At 39.5% G+C, this 19,509-nt stretch overlaps 1 protein-coding gene and 1 long non-coding RNA gene across 5 annotated transcripts in view; one reads left to right on the top strand and one right to left on the bottom strand.

Annotated features, from left to right (window-relative positions):
- The first annotated feature begins 2,432 nt into the window (after positions 1-2,432).
- Positions 2,433-19,509, top strand: part of LOC134292590 (uncharacterized) — a 90,635-nt gene continuing 73,558 nt past the window's right edge. For 3 of the 4 annotated variants that reach the window (XR_009999842.1, XR_009999843.1, XR_009999841.1), the window contains exon 1: positions 2,438-3,594. This is a non-coding gene — a long non-coding RNA (uncharacterized LOC134292590). Of the gene's footprint in view, positions 3,595-19,509 lie in introns of all 4 variants that reach the window. The other variant, XR_009999844.1, reaches the window with a different exon arrangement.
- Positions 4,737-19,509, bottom strand: part of col1a1 (collagen type I alpha 1 chain) — a 44,475-nt gene continuing 29,702 nt past the window's right edge. The window contains exons 37-51 of the mRNA XM_003222639.4: positions 19,349-19,402; positions 18,525-18,578; positions 17,350-17,511; positions 16,883-16,990; positions 15,078-15,185; positions 14,342-14,395; positions 14,088-14,195; positions 12,950-13,003; positions 12,542-12,649; positions 11,072-11,125; positions 10,258-10,365; positions 9,878-10,160; positions 8,879-9,069; positions 7,932-8,174; positions 4,737-6,694 (exon numbers count right to left, since the gene is read on the bottom strand). Of these exons, the coding sequence (XP_003222687.1) occupies positions 6,548-6,694; positions 7,932-8,174; positions 8,879-9,069; positions 9,878-10,160; positions 10,258-10,365; positions 11,072-11,125; positions 12,542-12,649; positions 12,950-13,003; positions 14,088-14,195; positions 14,342-14,395; positions 15,078-15,185; positions 16,883-16,990; positions 17,350-17,511; positions 18,525-18,578; positions 19,349-19,402 (1,836 nt within the window). The 3' untranslated portion in view covers positions 4,737-6,547. The remainder of the gene's footprint in view (positions 6,695-7,931; positions 8,175-8,878; positions 9,070-9,877; positions 10,161-10,257; positions 10,366-11,071; positions 11,126-12,541; positions 12,650-12,949; positions 13,004-14,087; positions 14,196-14,341; positions 14,396-15,077; positions 15,186-16,882; positions 16,991-17,349; positions 17,512-18,524; positions 18,579-19,348; positions 19,403-19,509) is intronic.

Raw genomic sequence — 19,509 nt, 5'->3', positions numbered from 1 at the left:
TTTATTATTATTATTATTATTATTATTATTATTATTATTATTATTATTATTATTATTGCCCTGCTTTTCCTCTCCACAAAGGAGACTCAAAGCAGCTTTGTCCTCCATTACCCACAATTTCTCCAACCCTACATTAAATTTCACTGAGGTGCTGCTTACCTGTCTGTAGATAAAATAGCCATCACTTTTGCTGTCAACAGACCTTCTCTGGTTGAATTTTTGAACAAATAGTCAGAAACCTCATCCTCTGCATCCTAACAGTACTCCAAAGTACCTGCATATAATGCCTAATTCCATCATGGCTTTCAAGAGATGTTCTCATGTCATCTCTTAAAATTTAACACACAGCATTTAGTTGCAACATAAACATGCATGAAATCTTTGATATATGAAACAGGGATAAAATTCCCAAACTGATAAAAAAGGCAATTAACTTTTTATTTTTTTCACTTCTCCAAATTTTGTGATGTAGTTTTGTATTTAAAAGCCTTAGGAATAACTATGTGTAAAGATCTGCTTGCATAATTCAGAGAAACTGCATGTGTGTATTTTCAACGGCATATGAATATATATGTACTTTTGAGGCTTTTTAAACATACACATTCATAAATCAATTCGGAAATGATTGAAAGTGGGTTTTGAAAAGTTCAAAATGTTGTAGAATGTAGATAAGACAAGATTTCAGCTCTGTCCCACATTTTGTTCATTCTGTGTTCATATACCAGCTGAGCTCCCGTTTCACACACGAAATGCCTTTCATGCGTAGATTTTCCTTGCTTATGTTTGTTCACCACAGCTGAACAGAACATAATGGGACCCTTTTTCTTTAATCACCATGCCTCAAACTCCCTAACTTTTTGATCCCAAGGAATCAGGCCCCCTTCCAATTATATCAGTTTTGTGTGTTGTCTTTCCTAATCCCATTCCATCCTGCTTTTGCATTAATCTACATTTTTGAAAAATATACATCTGAACTTGCAGACATGTCTAAATTCATATTTTAACACTTTTTTCCACAATGTGCATTCTAAAATTTATTTTCTGTCAAAGCACCCATTTCTGTGACTCCTTTTGGTAAAATTTAAAGGAGCTTTCTGAGATGTGAAAAATCTCAAGGATAATTGTGTTATGATTGTTGGTTGCCTATGAAGTGTAGATTGGGTCAGTTTCTACTGTGAAATAAAAAAAATGAATTCCTCAATTTCTATAGTAATTTCACATGCTTAATCTACTTGAGCTAAATGGAGAGATTTTGCTCTCTGTATGTTTTAACATTTCACAGAACTCTTTAGCCCTTATCATAGTGCTATAAGGTAGATCTACATATTACAAAAGTTCATGTTCTATGGTTTCTCTTATACAGGAAAACCCGCTTTGTGGAAGAAGGTCAAGGCAGCCATGGAGCAGTCTGCTGTGCTGAGCTCTCAAAAGCAGTCCCCATCCTGGGTGCCAAATTTCACAATAATCCTCTTTCCACCAAGAAATAAGTCTGTTTCTGTTCTTGGCAGACAGAAAGACAGACAAGACAGCCATTGTTGTCTCTTTGACAGGAAAGTAAATTGGCTACTTTCTCTGGAGAGAGAGATACAACTGGGTTTTGGTCACTTCTTTCTCCAGAGGAAAGAGCTAGACACTTTTCTTGGTGGAGTGAGGTGTATATCTCTGCATAGCTGTACTCTTCACCAGATTTGATACCCAGGGATGGGTCTGTTTAGAGAAATCAGCAAAACCAAAATAAAATTCAGGTGCTGCTGCATAGATAAGTTACTCTTCCCAGTTTCCTCTCATGAATACCCCTTTCTCATTGCTTTACCAAGATAAATGATAGTAACACACACATTGTTTGCTTGGAGCTTCTGCAGGGAAAAGAACATAGTGATATCATGGAAAAGCAGGCCAGACTGGAAGGCCCCTGGCTGGCAAGAAACAAAAGGCCTATTGTAGGGGGAGATGTCTTGCTGGTCTTCCTATCTGAGTGGATTTCTGTGTAAAAAGAAATTACCACTGCCTGGCAGGAACTTGGGGCTGAACGAAAGTGGACATGTGGGTGGGTGCCATAAAATAATTAATTGGTAATAATAATCATGATTGTCACTTGCATGCCATTCAAAAGGAGTACATTCAAGATAATGCATGTCATATAAGTATGGTGGGCTTGAAATTGGTTTCAGGACCCTACATGGATCCCAAAATCTTTGGATGCTCAAATCCCAATAGTATATGACAAGTTTGCCCCGATGCTTTTGGTTTGTAGCAACTGAAGCAAGCTGATGACAACAAGAGAAAGTGGGAGAAAGAAAAAGGCTGACATTTTGAAGCAGCTTAAAATGGAACCTTAGAAGATTAACTGCGGTTATCTCTTCCAAATTAGTATGGTTGGAGGGAAGGAGGCTCAAGAAATCAATAAAGGGACTGTGTCTAAGGGTAAAAACGGCCAAGGGTGTTATTTCATCTCTATTAAGGCTTGGTTGGTGGCTGTTTTAAAAAATGCAAACAAGCCCCAATCCATTGTGTATTTAGAGGCTCATGCTCAAGTAGTGGGATAGCAGCTGTGCTTTGCTACCCTCACAATCCGGCCTCTTGGAAAAGGGTAAAATATTTGCTATGCAAGCGTGTGATGCCTCCGGTGTACCTTCCTCCTTTTACAAAGCATCCTTTGATGGAAAGGAACCCCTCTTCTCACTCGCTCCTGAATGAAGGCCATTGAACTTTTTCCAGCTATCTTGGCATGTGGCAAGAGGATGCCAGCAGTCATATTTGACAGGGATGGAGGATTTTTTTTTGTTTTATTTAGTTTTATTTAGCTTTGCTCCCTGCCCACAACATCAAGGAGGAAAAAGATTCAGACAGCTCAGTTCATTTTGGGAAAGATCTGGGGAAAGGGAGGCAGCTGGAGGAAGTGCAAGGACATTGACGAAGCAGCATGCACAAGGCATAATGGAAGATGGAAAAAGTAAAGGCAGTGGGAATGAGAGACCAAGAGTTAAGAGGAAGAAAAGAAAATCCAAGAAAGAGAGGCTACTGAGGTGGAGCAAGGAACTATATTTTACAAGGCTGTGAAGATGAAGCAAGAACTGAGAACCTGCATCACCTTAGAAGAATTATTCATTCTGCCTTGAGCTGCTGTGACCGAGATACCAATGTGTTATGTCTATACCAGGGCTCAGCCTTTTACATCTGTTTTCATTACCATTTGAAGCAATCCTACCAGGAAAAGCTCCTGAACATGCATAGAGTGCTTTCTGTGTGCCACTGAGCCATGAAGGAGGGTGGAGCTGGTCTGTGGGTAGGTGCATATATATGTGGTATGGGATTATGTATCTTATCCTTCTTGTTACTTAAAAAAGAGTGGGAAAGTTTATTTTCACCAGATGGTGGTCCTGCAAATTGGAGGTGGCTCTTATATGGAATTGCTGGAGAGAAAAAAATAATAGGTCCCTTTGCGTCTGTAAACACCATGCTGTGACTTTGAAATATCCATGCCATCAGGCTCATGGAAGAAGAAGAAGAAAATGGGTGAGAAATAAATCCTAGGTACTTTTCAAGGTCAAAGTCTTCATACTATCAGGACCACCATCTTCATTGGCATTTTTGGTAAGTCCACGTTTTATCATTTTATTTGCTTCCAAACCGGATTAGGTTTTTTTGGGGTTTTTTTGCTTTTCTAATTACTATTGTGGCATCTTGCAAAGTGGAAGGAAAGGATTTGTTGCTTTCACATCTTATGGTTCTTTTGAAAGGATTTCAAGGAATCCATGAGGGGGAGAATGCAAAAGCACAAAGGGAATATTTGAAATGGCCAGAGAAGTCCTTCATCACCTCTCCATGCTGAATTGGTAGACTTGCTAGAGCCAGGCCTGAGATGCAGAAACAGAGCAAGTGAAATTCTTATTGGCAGGCAGATAAAAACGAGGAGATAAGTGTTACCTATTTATTAGCTTGTTTTCTTTTTTGCATTAGAAATGTGGAGGAGCAGGGCTGGTACCAAGCTGTGCTAATGCCATGGCTTGTGGCAGCATTGTGAAGGAGCAGATGGGGAATATCAAGTTCAACCTATTCTAAGGAGGTGCGGAGAAGGGAGAGGGAATTTCCAAGCATACAAGAAGAAAACAAGAAAGGGGGGGATCATGCAAAGTGAGAAATAATAGAAGAATTAAGCAGACGAAACCAATTCTAATGGCTTTCCCTGAATCCCTTTTGTCTCTTCAAGGCAAGGATGGAGAATGTGTAGTTGGCCAAGCATTGTTGGATTGAAACTCCCATCATCATGCTTCATTGGCTGTGCCAACTAAACCTGATGGGGTTTGTAGCTCAGCAACATTAAGAAAGCCACACATCCCCTGTCCCCATTTAGGGCTTTCAGTACTTTTCAATCTTTGGGCTTCTAGATGTTAGAAATTTCACCTTGGAGTGCTGAAAACCAAAACATCTGGAGGAAAAAGTTTGAGGAGCGTGGCATCTGTGCTTAAAATGTCAATTGTCTTGACTGTCATGGAATCTATTGTCAAACAATGGCACTTTTGCAAGAGTATAGGAAAGGCCATGCCAGTGTTTATTTATTTAGATCCATTTATTATATTTATTTATTTATATATATCCATCCCTAAAGTAGTTTATGTTTAAAGTATTGACACATCAATAAACTGTAGAAACCATTATCGTTTCCCCTCCCACCAGCCAAAACCGCACCAGTATCTGGCCTGATGTGACAGAAAAAGTCTGAAGAACAACTGGTATATTTGGATCATTTCACATGCTTTATTTCAGCAGTCAAAATAATTAAAAACATCTCAAATTATAATACATATACAAAATAGGTACAGAATCTTCGGTCGCTCACACTCCCTAGAACATCTGCCTCTTGTTAAAGAGAGGAATGGGTTTGCTTGAAATTGGAAACCCACCGAAAGACAGAGGGGAACCAGAGTGGAAATGGGGATAACAAAGGAGATGAAGTGAATGAGGAGAGGAAAAAAGGATGATGGATCAGCAGCAAGTGAGGACCATGAGACAACGAGAGAGGGTTGGTGCAAGAGTTTGCTTTTGCAGGGTGGAAGGAGAGATGGAAAATCAGAAAGGGATGATGGTGGAGAAGAACTGGATGAGGAGAGGAAAAACAAGCCAACAGGGAATCCACCGGCTTTACAAGAGAAAGACAGAAACTGTTCAGACCTCGATCCCTTTTAGCAATGTTTAATTTATTTGTTTTTTTTCCTTATCCTGGGTTAATTTTTGTTGTTGTTGCGTGTTTTTAAAAAAAGAAAGAATAAAAATAATTAGCACCTTTTGAAAAAATTCACAAGTATTGTTGGGTAGCAAGGCACCAAATTGGCTTGCCCCCTCCACTACTCTCATTCCTATAGCACCAAGTGGCCCCCTCTTTGCAACACATTCGCTTGGAGGGGCAAGGTTTTTGTCTGTTAAATAGATTTCATCATCTCAAAAAGAATTCCATGGGACCTGAAAATGATTAACATAGCAGACTAAAAAGTTAAAAAATAAAAATAGAAGACACAGTTAGCACCTTTATCTAAACTTGGAGCCCTGACCCATTCCTCCCTGCCCTAAGGCAACCTGGTATGGTTAGTCTTAAAATCCCAAAACTACCCCAAAGAACTTGAAAATGACAATGGTGAGGTAGCTGTCCATACAACAATAATATACATTTAACATTACATTTTCTCTGCTTTTTGGTATTACTGGACATTGTTTTCCTGCAGTTGTTTCACCAACACAATCTATATAACTCTTACAAACCTATTTTCCCTCTCTCTGTTCTTCTAGGGAAGGAAATCTCTGGCATCTTTCACAGGGACATGAGCTATTCAAAAGTTCTTTACATCTCAACAGTTCCCTGTTTTGAAAACTACTCTCATTAATATGGGTTTTATCACATTTTCTTTCTGCTGCCAGCTGAACAAATAAGGAAAAATGCACATTTATAAAAGTCTGAAAGAATAATCTTTTCAGTGGTATTGCTCTGTAAAAAAGAAAAGAAAAATCTTTCTGCAGAGAAAGATGACTTGTAGGTAAATTTTGGGATTTTTCCAACTCCAGGTTAAGGAAGTAGGATTTATTATTATTATAAGGATTGCGATGGGCAGGTTCTACCATTAGTTTAGTATTCCTCATGTTGTAGAAGTAGCTATTTCAAAACTGGTAGAAGTAGTATATCAGGTGTTAGTTGGTTTGAACTAGATGGCTTTTATATATATGTCCTTCTGGAATGTGCAAATAGTGGTCCCAAGCTATTACATGCTCTTAACAAAAAAGAAGAAGGAGAAGAAGATAAAATTAAACCATTCTGTCTTCGGGGATTTTTTCAATAAAAAAAGTCAAGCAAGTGGATGCACTTCCTTAATTATTTTTGAAAAGTCATTTATTTTTATTTTTTTGGTTTAATGCTTTTTTGTTTTTTTTTACGGAAACAAAAATAGTTTTAGAGATGATGGATAGAAAAAGACACAAATTCAAGTCCATGTGAAATTTCCTTCTTTTTTGGCTGTTTTTTATTTTATTTTTTAAACTGTCAGGTTTCCTTTTGGATTTACAAGAAGCAGGCGGGTCCAATCTCAAGGCCGAATTCCTGGTCTGGGGCACCAACGTCCATGGGAGCCACATCAATGATGGGCAACCGGGAAGTTTTTGTTGTTTTGTATTCGATGACTGTCTTTCCCCAACTGCCAGTGTGACTCTGCGGAAGAATGTAAAACAGGAAGAAATCAGACTTCTGTGTACTGCAATAACAGATTTCTAGGGTTCAAAGACAGAGGAATGGCCCTTGCCTAAACCTTTTCCCTGGACATTTCTGTTCCTAAAACACTGGTTGCATATCAACGATACCTCTTCCATCATGTTTGCTCATTGAGTCTACCACGCATGAGTCGGGTCAATTTATATATTTTGAATATTTTAAAAAAAGAACTCAAAGAATTCAGGGAAGTATGAGAGAAACGGATCAAAACAATGGAGGAAATTCTGTCATGGCTGGGTTATCCTTTCTGAATAGCCCCAAATTTAAATCCAGAAGAAATTAGTATGCATACATGGATGGGCTGGTAGTCAGCCTTTTGTGTTCTGCCAAAGCTTTCATGGAGTTGGAAGAGACCTCATGGGCCACCCAGTCCAACCCATTCTGCCAAGAAGCAGGAAATCGCATTCAAAGCACTCCTGACAGATGGCCATCCAGCCTCTGCCTAAAAGCCTCCAAAGAAGGAGCCTCCACCACAGTCCAGGGCAGAGAGTTCCACTGCTGAACAGCTCTCACAGTGAGGAAGTTCAGGTGGAATCTCCAACCTACTATTGCTTCCCAACCCAGAGTTCTGAAAGCTGGTTAAGAGCTGCACAGTTGCCTTTGTGTCAAAAGGCAATATGTGTTTTGAAAGTTAAATACAAGAACAAAATTATAGAGTATCCTCCCCTTCGTTCTGATCCAAATGGTGGAAACCATTAGCAGGTTGGACAGATACTGCTACGTCAAGGTACATAATAGATATATATGGGGGTGTCTCATGGCATCCTCCCAGAAAGCCTAGGGATGATTTTTCATCAAGCACCATGCCTCAGTGCACACAAGTATCTATTCTACTTGCTTGAAGAGAAATATTTAACTGTAAAGACAGCATTTATTGGGGAATCTACTACTACAACCCGATTTTCTTGTTCATTGTCTATCTCTGTTTTCCCAGATTTTGTCTCAGTTCTTATAAACACATTGCCCTCCCCATAGGCTTTATTATGTATTAACTTCAATTTCAGAGGGTGAACAAGTTTTAATAGAAAGTATTGAGGTGAAAGGAAGTAAAGCCTTCCCCAAGAGTGGAAAACTGATCTAACCAAAGACCCTCATTTCTGTACCAGACAACTGAAAATGACTTGGTGCTATATCTTTTTGCAATCTGGCTGACCCACCCAAAGCCCCAGAGACTCACCGTGCAGCCATCTTCAATGACTCCATAAGTGAAACGACTGTTGCCTTCTGCTCTGATCTCGATCTCGTTGGAGCCCTGGAGGGTCAGAGCCTTCTTCAAGTTGCCACTTTGTTGGTCCATGTAAGCCACGCTGTTCTTGCAGTGGTAGGTGATGTTCTGGGAGGCTTCAGTGGACATCAAGCGCAAGAAAGTAAGTTGGATGTTAACGTCAGCTGGGTTGGAACCTTCACTACCATATTCGAACTGTCAAGGGAAAAGCAGGAAGCAAAAAAAGTGGTTAGTGCTTATGTCATCTTCTCTAAGAATCTCCTTGTAAACCCCAAAGGTCTACATGCTCCCTTTGCTTTCCCTCCACATCCCTGGTCCACTTAGCAGGAGAACAGGAGAAATCTAGCTTATGGACAAAGTCTAAAAAAGTCCAGTCTGGGCATCAATGACACATAGAGAAAGATGTGACAATAATCTTCAGCTTCCCTTAATAAAAACTCCTTTCCCACTTGTAGTTCTTTGTACTTTAGCATGCCAAGCAGCATTTTTGAAAATTGACTCTTCTTTGACTTGTGAAGGCAAATAATCTATTGGAGGAACACTGTTCTCAGTTTGCTTTTGATTTATTCTTCCATCTTATTTTTATCATTGAACTTCCATAGAACTGGAAGCAAATTCATGGTTTATCAAATCCAACCTTCTGCAAGCAAGAAATACTCTCCTCAACACTTTTTTTTGTCCACAAAACTTACCTTTATTCAACCACTGCAATCTACTGTTATGGACAATCCTGGACATATGGCTGGAGGTGACCTCAAGGGATAACCCAAGTACTTTTACTGTATCAATGGATCAAACTGACCCTACCTAACCTGATTGTAAAGTAATTTCTTAACTTCTGCTAAATGTACAAGTTTGACAATCCTAGCAAAGCCTATCTCACAGATTCTTGGTCTCACCTGGAAGCCATCGGTCATTGTCTCACCAAACCAGACATGCTTCATCTCCTTGGGGTTCTTGCTGATGTACCAGTTCTTCTGGGCAATGTTAGGCTGAGATGCGTGGACACAAGTCTGTCCAGTCTCCATGTTACAGTAGACCTTGATGGCATCCAAGTTGCAACCTTGGTTGGGGTCAATCCAGTACTCGCCTGATGAAGAAGGTTGAGTGAGTATGTTGATTAAGAATAAATCACAGAAGAAGCAAATGGACCACAGAGTTCAACCCGTTATTCCAAAAGGAGGGAAATCAACTCCTTGTCTCCTTTGCACTTTCATCTACTACAGATCATCTTATGCTGGTAATCGTCAATATGGGTCAGAAAAAAATATATGTCAAAAACTCACTAAGAAAACAGACCATCATCTTAGGGGCAAGCAGAGGACTATGTAAGTATGTCCATGAAAGGCTTCAGGGTACCAGGAGTAGTGGTGACAGGTATTGCAACCCCCCCCCCCCCCCAAGATTATTGAACTATTATTTTAGACTTCAACCATCTCTTAAACATTTTCTTTTTCTGGAAAATGTCAGTGAAAAGACTGAATGGCCAACATTTCTAATTCTCTGCAGACACTTTGGGAAGTTAATTCACTTTTTGAGAAAGAACTAAGCTAAAGAAGACTATACTCTACATAGACAGAAGCTTCCTGTAATATTTCTAGTTCTGTATAAATCAAGCAATTAACACTAGAGAACAGACTGTATGAGAAGATTATCAGAAGATATTTGCTGATACACTCATTGATCTGTTGTAATGGAAAATTCATATCTAAACTGTCACTTGAGTTAACAACTATGACTGATATGACCGATCTCTCTCTGAGAGAGATCAATGAGCAATGAGGAGAAAGAAAAAGAAAGAGCTGCATATGACACAATTGGTCCAAAAGCAAAGAAGATTCATGACATTAAGAGGAGTATCATTTTGACAGTTCAGATTTGGTTTTTCCTCCACTCACCGCTCTTCCAGTCTCCATGGCACATCTTCAGGTCACGGCAAGTGCGGGCTGGGTTCTTACGGGTTCCCTCGGGACTACGGATGTTCTCAATCTGCATGGACAGGCTCTTGAGGGTAGTGTCAACTTCCAGGTCACGGTCACGCATCACGTTGGCATCATCAGCTCTGTAGTAGCGGCCACCATCATGAGCTTTCTCCTGAGGAGGCTGGGGCATGAAGCTGAAGTCAAAGCCACCGCTAGGTGGGCCTGGGGGACCAGGTGGGCCGGGAGGTCCGGGAGGACCCTGGAGGAGGAGGAGGAAAAGAAGAGTTGGGACCAAGATCTCAACTAGTCAATGCAGTCAAGCTGTGACCACCTCTACATTTAAATGCGATACATACAGCAGGGCCAACATCACCAGTACGACCACGGGGACCAGGTGGGCCAATGGGACCAGGGAGACCATTCAGACCATCTTTGCCTGCGGCACCAGCAGAGCCAGGAGGTCCCTGTTAGGAAAAGAGATATCATATGTATTGTTAATGGAAGTTTGATCTGAAATGAAGAAAAAGAAACCATCTACAGAATCACTAAGTTCTATCTGCAGCCATCCAAGTGTAATTTCCTTGAAGACCCTAACCTAAACTCTAGAAATGCAAGGTAATGATTTGGCATGCTATAGTATTTCAGCACTATGTAATGCACTCAGAAATGTAATGTAATCAGATTCCTCGTCTTTCAGTCACTACTTCTCAAACTTCCTAGTTAGGGGGAACACATCAATTGTGTCATAGTAAATACCTTCTCACTCTCTTTCTCAAGTCACATCACAATGATATCAATAGTACAATACTGCGCCTGAAACAGGCACTGCTAAACTCATTCCTATTCCATTTGCTTTTCTATACACCTCCTAGGATAATTTTGTGGCAAATGAGACAACCAGATACTACATCCCACTGCTCTTGGCTGGGATATGTAGGAATTTGGAAGTTAGGATGTAATCAATAGCACTTCCTTCCATACATGTTTGCAAAGGATTTCCTGCAGCATCAGTTGAGTAACTATGCTATGATTCAAATATGCAGCATCTACACAATGTAGTGAATAGGTAACATCTATTTAGTATTTTTAAAAAATGGCTCGTTACATGATTTCCCACTCCTTTTGAATGTTCATCCACTACTTTTCCAGGCACAAAACTATTCTACTTACTCTTGGACCAGCAGGGCCAGAAGAGCCGGAGGGACCTTGTTCACCAGGAGAGCCCTATACAAGAGAAAAAAATGTTCAGTTCAACATTATACTAGTTATCCTGGTAAAGCTATTAATAGTGAAGTAAAAATGATATAAAAGTAGTGTAAGAGGGATTTTGTTTAGTGCAACACACTGATCGGACTTGGCACATCAACCATTAATGAATAGAATTTTGTTGGTTCGTCTTCAATAGAACAGATATGTTGAGTCAGTTGTTGCAGAATGAATCAACAGATAGGTAAATCTAATTGATTCAATGGATCTACTTGAGACAGGAGTAAAAACAGAATTTAGGCCAAAGTCTGCTTTTCCGATTATCCAATTTTGGAAACTTCACAGGCCTCTCCTACTGGCAGAGAGAACCAGGAGACTTTTCCATTGCTGTGGTAGGCATGCTTATCTCTTATTTCATACAGTTAGTAGCTTTTCAGCATTTTGATTTCTAGTCCTTGTAGGGATGGAAGAATACAGAATGGAAATAATTGCATGCAATTAGTTGGACATGTATGAAAAGTGCAAAACACTGAATATTTGGCCTTTTTTTTTGGAGATCTGAATAGTTGCCCAGTACTCAGTGTCAGAAGTTTTTCCCAACATTATATACTCCACTTAGAAAAATATTTGAGTGTGTCATACTGTCAAAGCACAATGAGGACAGCCTAGCAATTTAATGTTTCAATTAAAAATATTGATTTTTTTTCCTCATCAGAGAGATGATCCTGCTTTGCTCAGTTTTCATTAGGAAATGCAGTGACAGTTAAATATGAAAGAAGGACTGGTCTGTTTCTAGCAGCCTCAGAACAGCCTCACAAATTAGGAGGCCATACTATAGATCTTTCCTTTCTGGTGAAAGGAAGAATCAGGACAAAGTTGCACATGTTTCTTCCTTGTACAAAAGAGCCTCTAAATTATCTGTCAACTTATGGCAACCCTATGGATTCCATAGGGCCTCCTGAGTCAAGGAATAATGATTTTGCTAGTTTTTTCCTCTGAAATATAGCGTACAGCACCTGGTGTAGATTGGTGGTTCAATCCAAGGACTAACCAAAAGTGACTCTGCTTAGCTCCCAAGATCAGATGGGTCCTGGGGCTTTCAGGGTATTTAGACCTTAAATTAAAGGTGTATATGAAGACATTTAGTGTTTTTATTTACTTCATATGGGCAGCTATTCTGTAAATTACTGAGAGGACTAAATTTTTTTTTAACAATTGCACAACTAACATTGTTTTCTCCATTGTAATGGGGTTAGGTGGGAGACTCATCCTCCACAATCTTTAAAATAGCAAATGTGAATCATACACAAAAGATGAACCACCTCACTCAGGTGCCTGATCTTGGAAAGACAAGCCCTAGGACACCTCTCTAGAGCCCCCCCCCAACAGTTAGGACAGCACCATGTCCCAAAGGCAAGATCTATCAATACTCACAGGGGGACCAGGGGGACCCTGAAGACCAGAAAATCCTCTGTGACCCTTCATGCCTCTGTCTCCTTGTTCACCAGTCTCACCCTTGTCACCACGAGGACCTTGTGGGCCCTGGAAAGGAAGAAGAAGAATTAAAAGCTGAGCTGGAAAAGCATTGACACATGAAAACAAAAACCACCAACAGGCCATTTTGTCAAGCTGTAGGGCCATACTCAATACAACAAAGGGGTTTTTATGTTCTGTTGTCTTTAAAATGGAAAAAAATGTGGACAACAAAAGTCTTAAGTATATCTTACTAGTTGTCATGCAATGCCAGTCATTTTAAATGCTGACAAAACAGTATATTGAACAGCATATCAATCTTTCATTAAAAAAAAGAAGAGAAAGGAAAAGTTTAAACTCCAAACTTACATTAGGACCACGAGCACCAGCAGGGCCAGCAGGGCCAGCAGGGCCAGCGGGACCCTAGAAGGGAAGAGAAAGGAGAAATGTATGTATTGTTAGTTAAACATCCTCACTTGGAATTGGATGGTTTCTTCAAGAATTCAACTTTTGGAAGAAAGTATTTCCTTTGTAGTCACAGATCATATATTTGACGTTAGGAGGAGCCAAGCAATTTTTATGATGAAGTACTACTCTTGATTTCTTTTTTGCTAGTGCAACTATGAACTTAAAAAAAAACAAACATCTGGGCTTTTGATCAACAGCAGTTAAGTTTTATCAACAAGATGAGTATGCCTATAGTTTAGTATACTATATGCTGGTGCTTAAGAAATATGGGCAAAAAGTAGTTTTTATTTCTGAGAGAATAAAATCTGTAATCTGATGCACATATTTGAGGAATAGCTAGGAAATTGTTCTCCGTGTGGAAAAAGCAGAACTAATCAATAAATATAGAATTAGAAATCCCTAAATTTGTAGTGAGGTTTTAGAATGTTCAATGGGATTCGAGCAAAAGACATCATGTTGGGATTTTACTATCCTTATTTAAAATGCGGAATCATAATGAAGATCACAAATGAGTAAAGCATTTAATCTTCTAGCAGTAACTCCATAAAGTAACTGTAATGCCTTCCCATAGCTTTTAAAGCATTCTCACATGGTGGAACTAATGGTTTTAATCTAATGAATATGGAGTCATGGATGGGTGTCGTTCCATATTAATTGAAACAGATTGAAATAGCAAGTATCTCCTTCTAGAATATATGAGCATAGACTACATTCTAAATTCAATAATTCACACTGCATGGTTTAATGGGCTGTTAGCAATTGTGATATGCCAAAACAGATTGTGGTGATAGTGGCTGTAGGTACGGGGATTTGCCACCTCATTGGAAATATTATCTTCTTTTAGTTTTCTTACTGAGTACAAACATAGAAGCTTGGATGACCAGTAGTTGTTTCAAATTAATTTAACCAGCATAATGCTGTCTTACAAGTGTGATATAGAATGATTTGGATCAAGGTAAAAGAAGGGTTTTAGAATTCTGAAAAGAGTGTATCATAATAGATTTTACGGTGCAGGAGAATGAAAGAAAGTGCCACTTACAGTCTCACCACGGTCTCCATTCTTGCCAGCAGGGCCAATGGGGCCAGGGGCACCAGGAGCACCAGGAGCGCCAGGAGGACCAGCTGGGCCAGTCTCACCACGATCACCCTATTTGGGAAAGCAAAAGGGAGATGGTCAAAGTTCAGAATCAGTATGCAAATCAGCCCACCATTACCAAGTTATCCTGATATCTTCACCTTGCAACATTGGCCACCCACAACCCAACACTCATTGCATGAGTATACAAGTCTCACCTTAGGACCAGCAGCACCATCACGTCCAGGAGCACCTTCTGCGCCAGGAGAACCCTATGGACCAAGAAGAAAAGGAGACAAAGAAATTGAGAAAGAAAACAAAAAAATGGGAATAACTTTCTAAGATACCAATAGGTGAGCCACACTGCTACGTTGAGCCAAAACCTACGGATTCTCCAGTTCAAATATATTATTCAGTTACCATTTATTTTGAATATTTTGATCCTTTGAGAAAAAGGATCAAGTGGCCTCATAGAATTAGGATTTATAAATACATGAAGCTGCCTTCTATCACACCTTTTTCTACTTCATGAGGGCAACATACCTCTAGAAACGTTCTCAGGTATTTTGACAAGAATATGTCCAGGATAGAACCTTGTAACCTTCTACAAATGACTCCAGAATTCAGTGGGTCAATTAATTCTATCCTGAAACTGCCATTAGTCTGCTGGGCATCATCATCACCACCCATCACCATCTCAATTCTGACTGGCTTCAAATTTCTGATAGAGATTTTCTGTGGTGTTGCTACTTATCCTTCTTTTAATGGAAGATGCCAAGAATGGAAGATGAGATACCTTGCACTCTGCATATGTATTCTGTAGCTTAGCTAAGGCCCTTTTCCAAACTGCATAGTTTAATTGGACTTTTAGAAAATGCAGCTGTGATTCCTCAGAAAAATGGAACAAGGAAGCAGACTGAAGAACAGAACTCCTTTAGGTATACAAAGCCTTACCTCACGTCCAGCTTCACCAGGAGGTCCAGCCAAACCAGGGGGTCCCATTGGGCCGGGAGGTCCACGTTCGCCATTAGGTCCAGATGGGCCTTGTTTGCCAGGCTCGCCCTATGAATACAAGAAAAGAGGTTGAGAGCATGAAGGAAAAGAGAGTACAGAATTTATACTCAAACACAGTATGAGTGAGCCTTGTTGATTAGTACTCAATATGGATTAAGAAAAAGTTTCTCTAGCATTAAAAAACCACAATAAATTAAATATATGATAATTTGCTGGTTTTCTTGTGAGATATACCATACAGCATTTTGGAAGCACAGACTGTTATTAAGGGATGGACATGCCTCATGTTTAGATTTCTGTGGAGTTTTCTGGTGTTTTCTGAAGCTTATTACCACTGCACTATAAAGTGTGAATTATATATGGATTGCTTCCTGATCTGATGAGTTTCTTTTAAGGATGAAATTTATAGTTTAATAACATTTCCCAATTTTGAAAACTGATTTTTAAAAAATGTCCAAATATTGTCTTGCTGCTCAGTGTTCCTCTTTCTCATTCCATAAATCCAATCACACTCATAATAGGAAGAGTTTTATGTTATATCATATATATACAAACACACATATACACAAGATTTTGTGAATGTATTTGAGTTAGGAAAAACAGCTTAAGAATTTTTTTCCCAGACAAAATTTATTTCAGCATTAGTTTGCAACAGCTGTGCATTTCTCCAGTTTATGGAGCTACATATGGACAGTTTTTGAGAATACAATTCCAAGAATTTTTGAGCTTCTATTTCTAAGAAACTGTTAGGTTTTAAGGACTAGCCCTTAAAACACAGAACATCTGTCAAATCTGTTTTGAAGGATGAGCAGAATTGCTCAGAGCTGATGAATGCTAGGGGACATCCTGCTTTTGGGCTTGTGTTTCAATATGAACTTCTCTAAAGATAATGAGGCCTGTTCTGAGTTTTTGAAAGTTTAAAGAATTCACATATGGATCTTAAACTGGATCCATGTATGTTAAAGAGAAAGCAAAGAGGAAATTGAATTCCAGAGCTTAGTCTTCATTCTCTAGTGTTTTGGTCAGGAAATGTCCACCCTCAGATCTGGTTCTAAGGTTTGGAGAGGAGACAGATGTATGTGAGACCAAGGCTTATATAAATAAATGAAATTAAGGACCCTTTATCTGAGATGCAACATGGAAAAGAAATTAGTCTATATTTCCTTCAGGATAATGACACTGTTTAGCCTCAGAAAACAAAAGAATCCCTTGATTAATGCATAATAACAAATTCACGACAGAGAGGACTGTTCCTTTCTGTCCAAAATCTATTACTACTACTACTAGTACTACTAGTACTACTACTACTACTACTATTACTATTATTATGAATATAAATATAGAGTGGCGCTGGATTGGAAAAATCATTCTGAGGCTTCAGGTACAAATGGAAAACATTTCAGGAAGTCCGTCAGTGATGTCATATAAATGTAAGATAAAACCTGAACCAGACCTTCATATTTTTTTTCTTTTGTCATATTCCCTTGCATTCTTTGGGCCTGTTCCTCCAAGTATACAGTTCATATTGGATCAAGGGATTCTGAAGACATTCCTAGTTTGATTCTGAAAACTTGTTTTGCTTATAGCCTCAATTTTACCTCAAAACACTTAAGCAATCTATGTCTTTTCTCCTGCTGCTCTCCTAAATATTTTTTATCTGTTGTTCCTATGAAGCATTCATGATGAAAGTAACTTGAGACAACCTCTTAAGAGCTGAGATAGAAGTACCAAATGGAAATACTCACACTTGGTCCAGGAAGACCAGGGAAACCTCTCTCGCCTCTTTGTCCAGGAAGACCAACCACACCACGTTGTCCAGCAATACCTTGTGGGCCAGGAGTACCAGGGGCACCCTGAAATAGGAAAAGAGAAGACCTTTCAGTGAGAGGATAATAGAGCACTGCTCTGGTTGAAAAGACAGGTTTCATCCACATCTATAATATGCAACACCACTGAAAGAACAGTAAAGAGCAGACCTCAACAACAGTAAGAAGATTAACATGAGTCTGACCCAGAGCAAGCTGTGGACACCATCATAATGAAGCCAGACATGTCAAAAGAAACGTAAGCCCAAGAAATTAAGAGGTACTTAATGTTGGGTTGCTTCCAGGAAGCTTCCATTAATTGTAACAAAAAAGTTCCACAAAGAGGAGGTGACCAACTGAGCTACTTCATAAAGACATGGGAATTGTGGAAGGCAGCATATACTTACAGCAGGTCCATCACCACCAGGAGATCCCTTCTCGCCAGGAGGTCCAGGTGGGCCAACAGGTCCAGCTTCACCAGCACGGCCAGCAGGTCCAGTCTCACCACGTGGTCCTTTGGCACCCTCCTTGCCACTTGGGCCTGGTGGGCCGGGAAGACCGATGTTACCCTTTAGAGAAAGAAAGAACCAAGTCCAGTCAGTGACCCTCATAACTACAAACAAGATGCAGAGTTGCTTACAATGATATTCCAAAGAAGCTTTTTTGGGGAAAAAATGTCTGGATGGGTTGTAATTTTATTTAAAATCTTGACTCATCATTCTGGGAACAAGAACAACTAGCTAGCTTATTTTAATTATGGGCAGCAGTTAGAGAAATATATATCTAGATTTTAATTCCAGTCAAAACCTGGGCCACTGCTTTTTGAATCAGTTGCATCTTCCAGGAAGTCTTTATGGGTACCTTTGAACTGAATTGATTATTACTGTTGTGTGTCTTCAAATAATTTCCAATTTATAGTAATCCTAAGGAGACCCTATTGTGTCCTCTGATGTTCAGAGTGCGTGACCCAAACAGTGGGTTTTCATGGCTCAGTGGAATAGATACATTCTAGAATACTGTGAATTCAGAATGAAGTTTGTTTTGACCTGAACACTATTTCAACTCCATCACAAAGAATTCAAAATGTGTGCCATAACCCATCAAACCCGTAGCTCCTGTCAGTTGTCAAGGTTTTGTTGTTTTGGCCAAAATTTGAAAACATAGATAAGTAGTTCTACTGACTTAATTTGTGAAATTAAAATACCTTTCAAGATTTGGTTTCAGACTAAAAACATTAACTTCAGATGTTTCCTTGATTCCCTTGGGGCTTGTGTGCAACTAAGTCTAGATCCACCCCAATATACATATTAAGGTCTGAATATCTGCAGAACTATTTTCACAAGCTTATCTGTCCCTCCTTATGGTCCCCATTGGCTTCTTCTCTCTGTTGAGTATATATATTAGATAGATAGATAGATAGATAGATAGATAGATAGATAGATAGATAGATAGATAGAGGGATCTTTTGGGAACTTTCCCCATAGCATCCCATTCCATCCCATCAAGCATCTAGGAGTCATGCAGTGGTTTTTCAAATTATTGGCAATCATTTCAAGCAGTGTGTGTAAAGGAAGGTACTTACAGATGGGCCAGGGGGTCCAACTCTTCCAGCGGCTCCGGGGAATCCAGTAGCACCCTGTAGAAGGAATGGTAGAGAAGGGGCCATTTTAAATGACGCATTTCTGCAAAATGCAACTCTCAGTATGTATGTGTGTAATTGTGATTTCTCATTCAGTGGGATTGATGTAATGATCTGTACTTGAGTCTAGTCTTGTTTCAGGAACTTCTTTGCAGTGCTAAGTCTCCTTCCCTGAAAAGATGATTTTCCAACCCAGGAAACACCACTGTTTCTATTCTGTATGGAGGTTATGAAATATTGTCTTGCCAACTGGAGCCTCATACATGTACCATGTACTGTGTAATATCTGTACTAGGTTATTTACAAGCAGGTGGTACTACAGTTTCAGCTAGGACTTGATAGGGGCAATTCTGGAATGTGATTGTGTTCCTATCATGTATCAGATAGGAGCAGATTGGTTAGTGAGTGTCTTTGAGCATGTGAAATTACCTCTCCCTTACTGTGAATTAGCCATCCCCTTTAGACACAGCATAATTATCTTGGGCAGATATTAGGAACACTGTTTTTCTCATCTAATATAGACACTTATCTTTTTTGGGCTCAAGTTGATTTTTGTCCATGGTTTCTCCATATGACCTATCCCTGATACTGAGAGTTCCATTAATTTTTTCACCCACAACCTATCTTTAAATGTACTTAGATGAATTGGGATGATTTTTCTTGGGGCACAAAAGCACAGTGTTGTCCTATGTGAATAATGATCTGAATGAGCATCAGGAATTTTGTTGCTAATTTACTTCCCAAATAATGTTGAAGACAGTACTTACAGGGGGTCCAGCACTTCCACGAGAACCTTTGGGTCCAGGAGCACCAACGGCACCCTGCAGTAGATAGAAAGAAATTAGCATTAAAGCAAAGAAAGTCAGGGTTAAACAAAAGAAAGACGGAATTTTACAGGAATGACTGGGGAAAGTGGGCAACAAAGGAT

Source organism: Anolis carolinensis, chromosome 6, assembly GCF_035594765.1.
Source record: "Anolis carolinensis isolate JA03-04 chromosome 6, rAnoCar3.1.pri, whole genome shotgun sequence".
Classification (NCBI taxonomy): Eukaryota; Metazoa; Chordata; class Lepidosauria; order Squamata; family Dactyloidae; genus Anolis; species Anolis carolinensis.
This window is presented reverse-complemented; position numbering and strand designations above follow the sequence as displayed.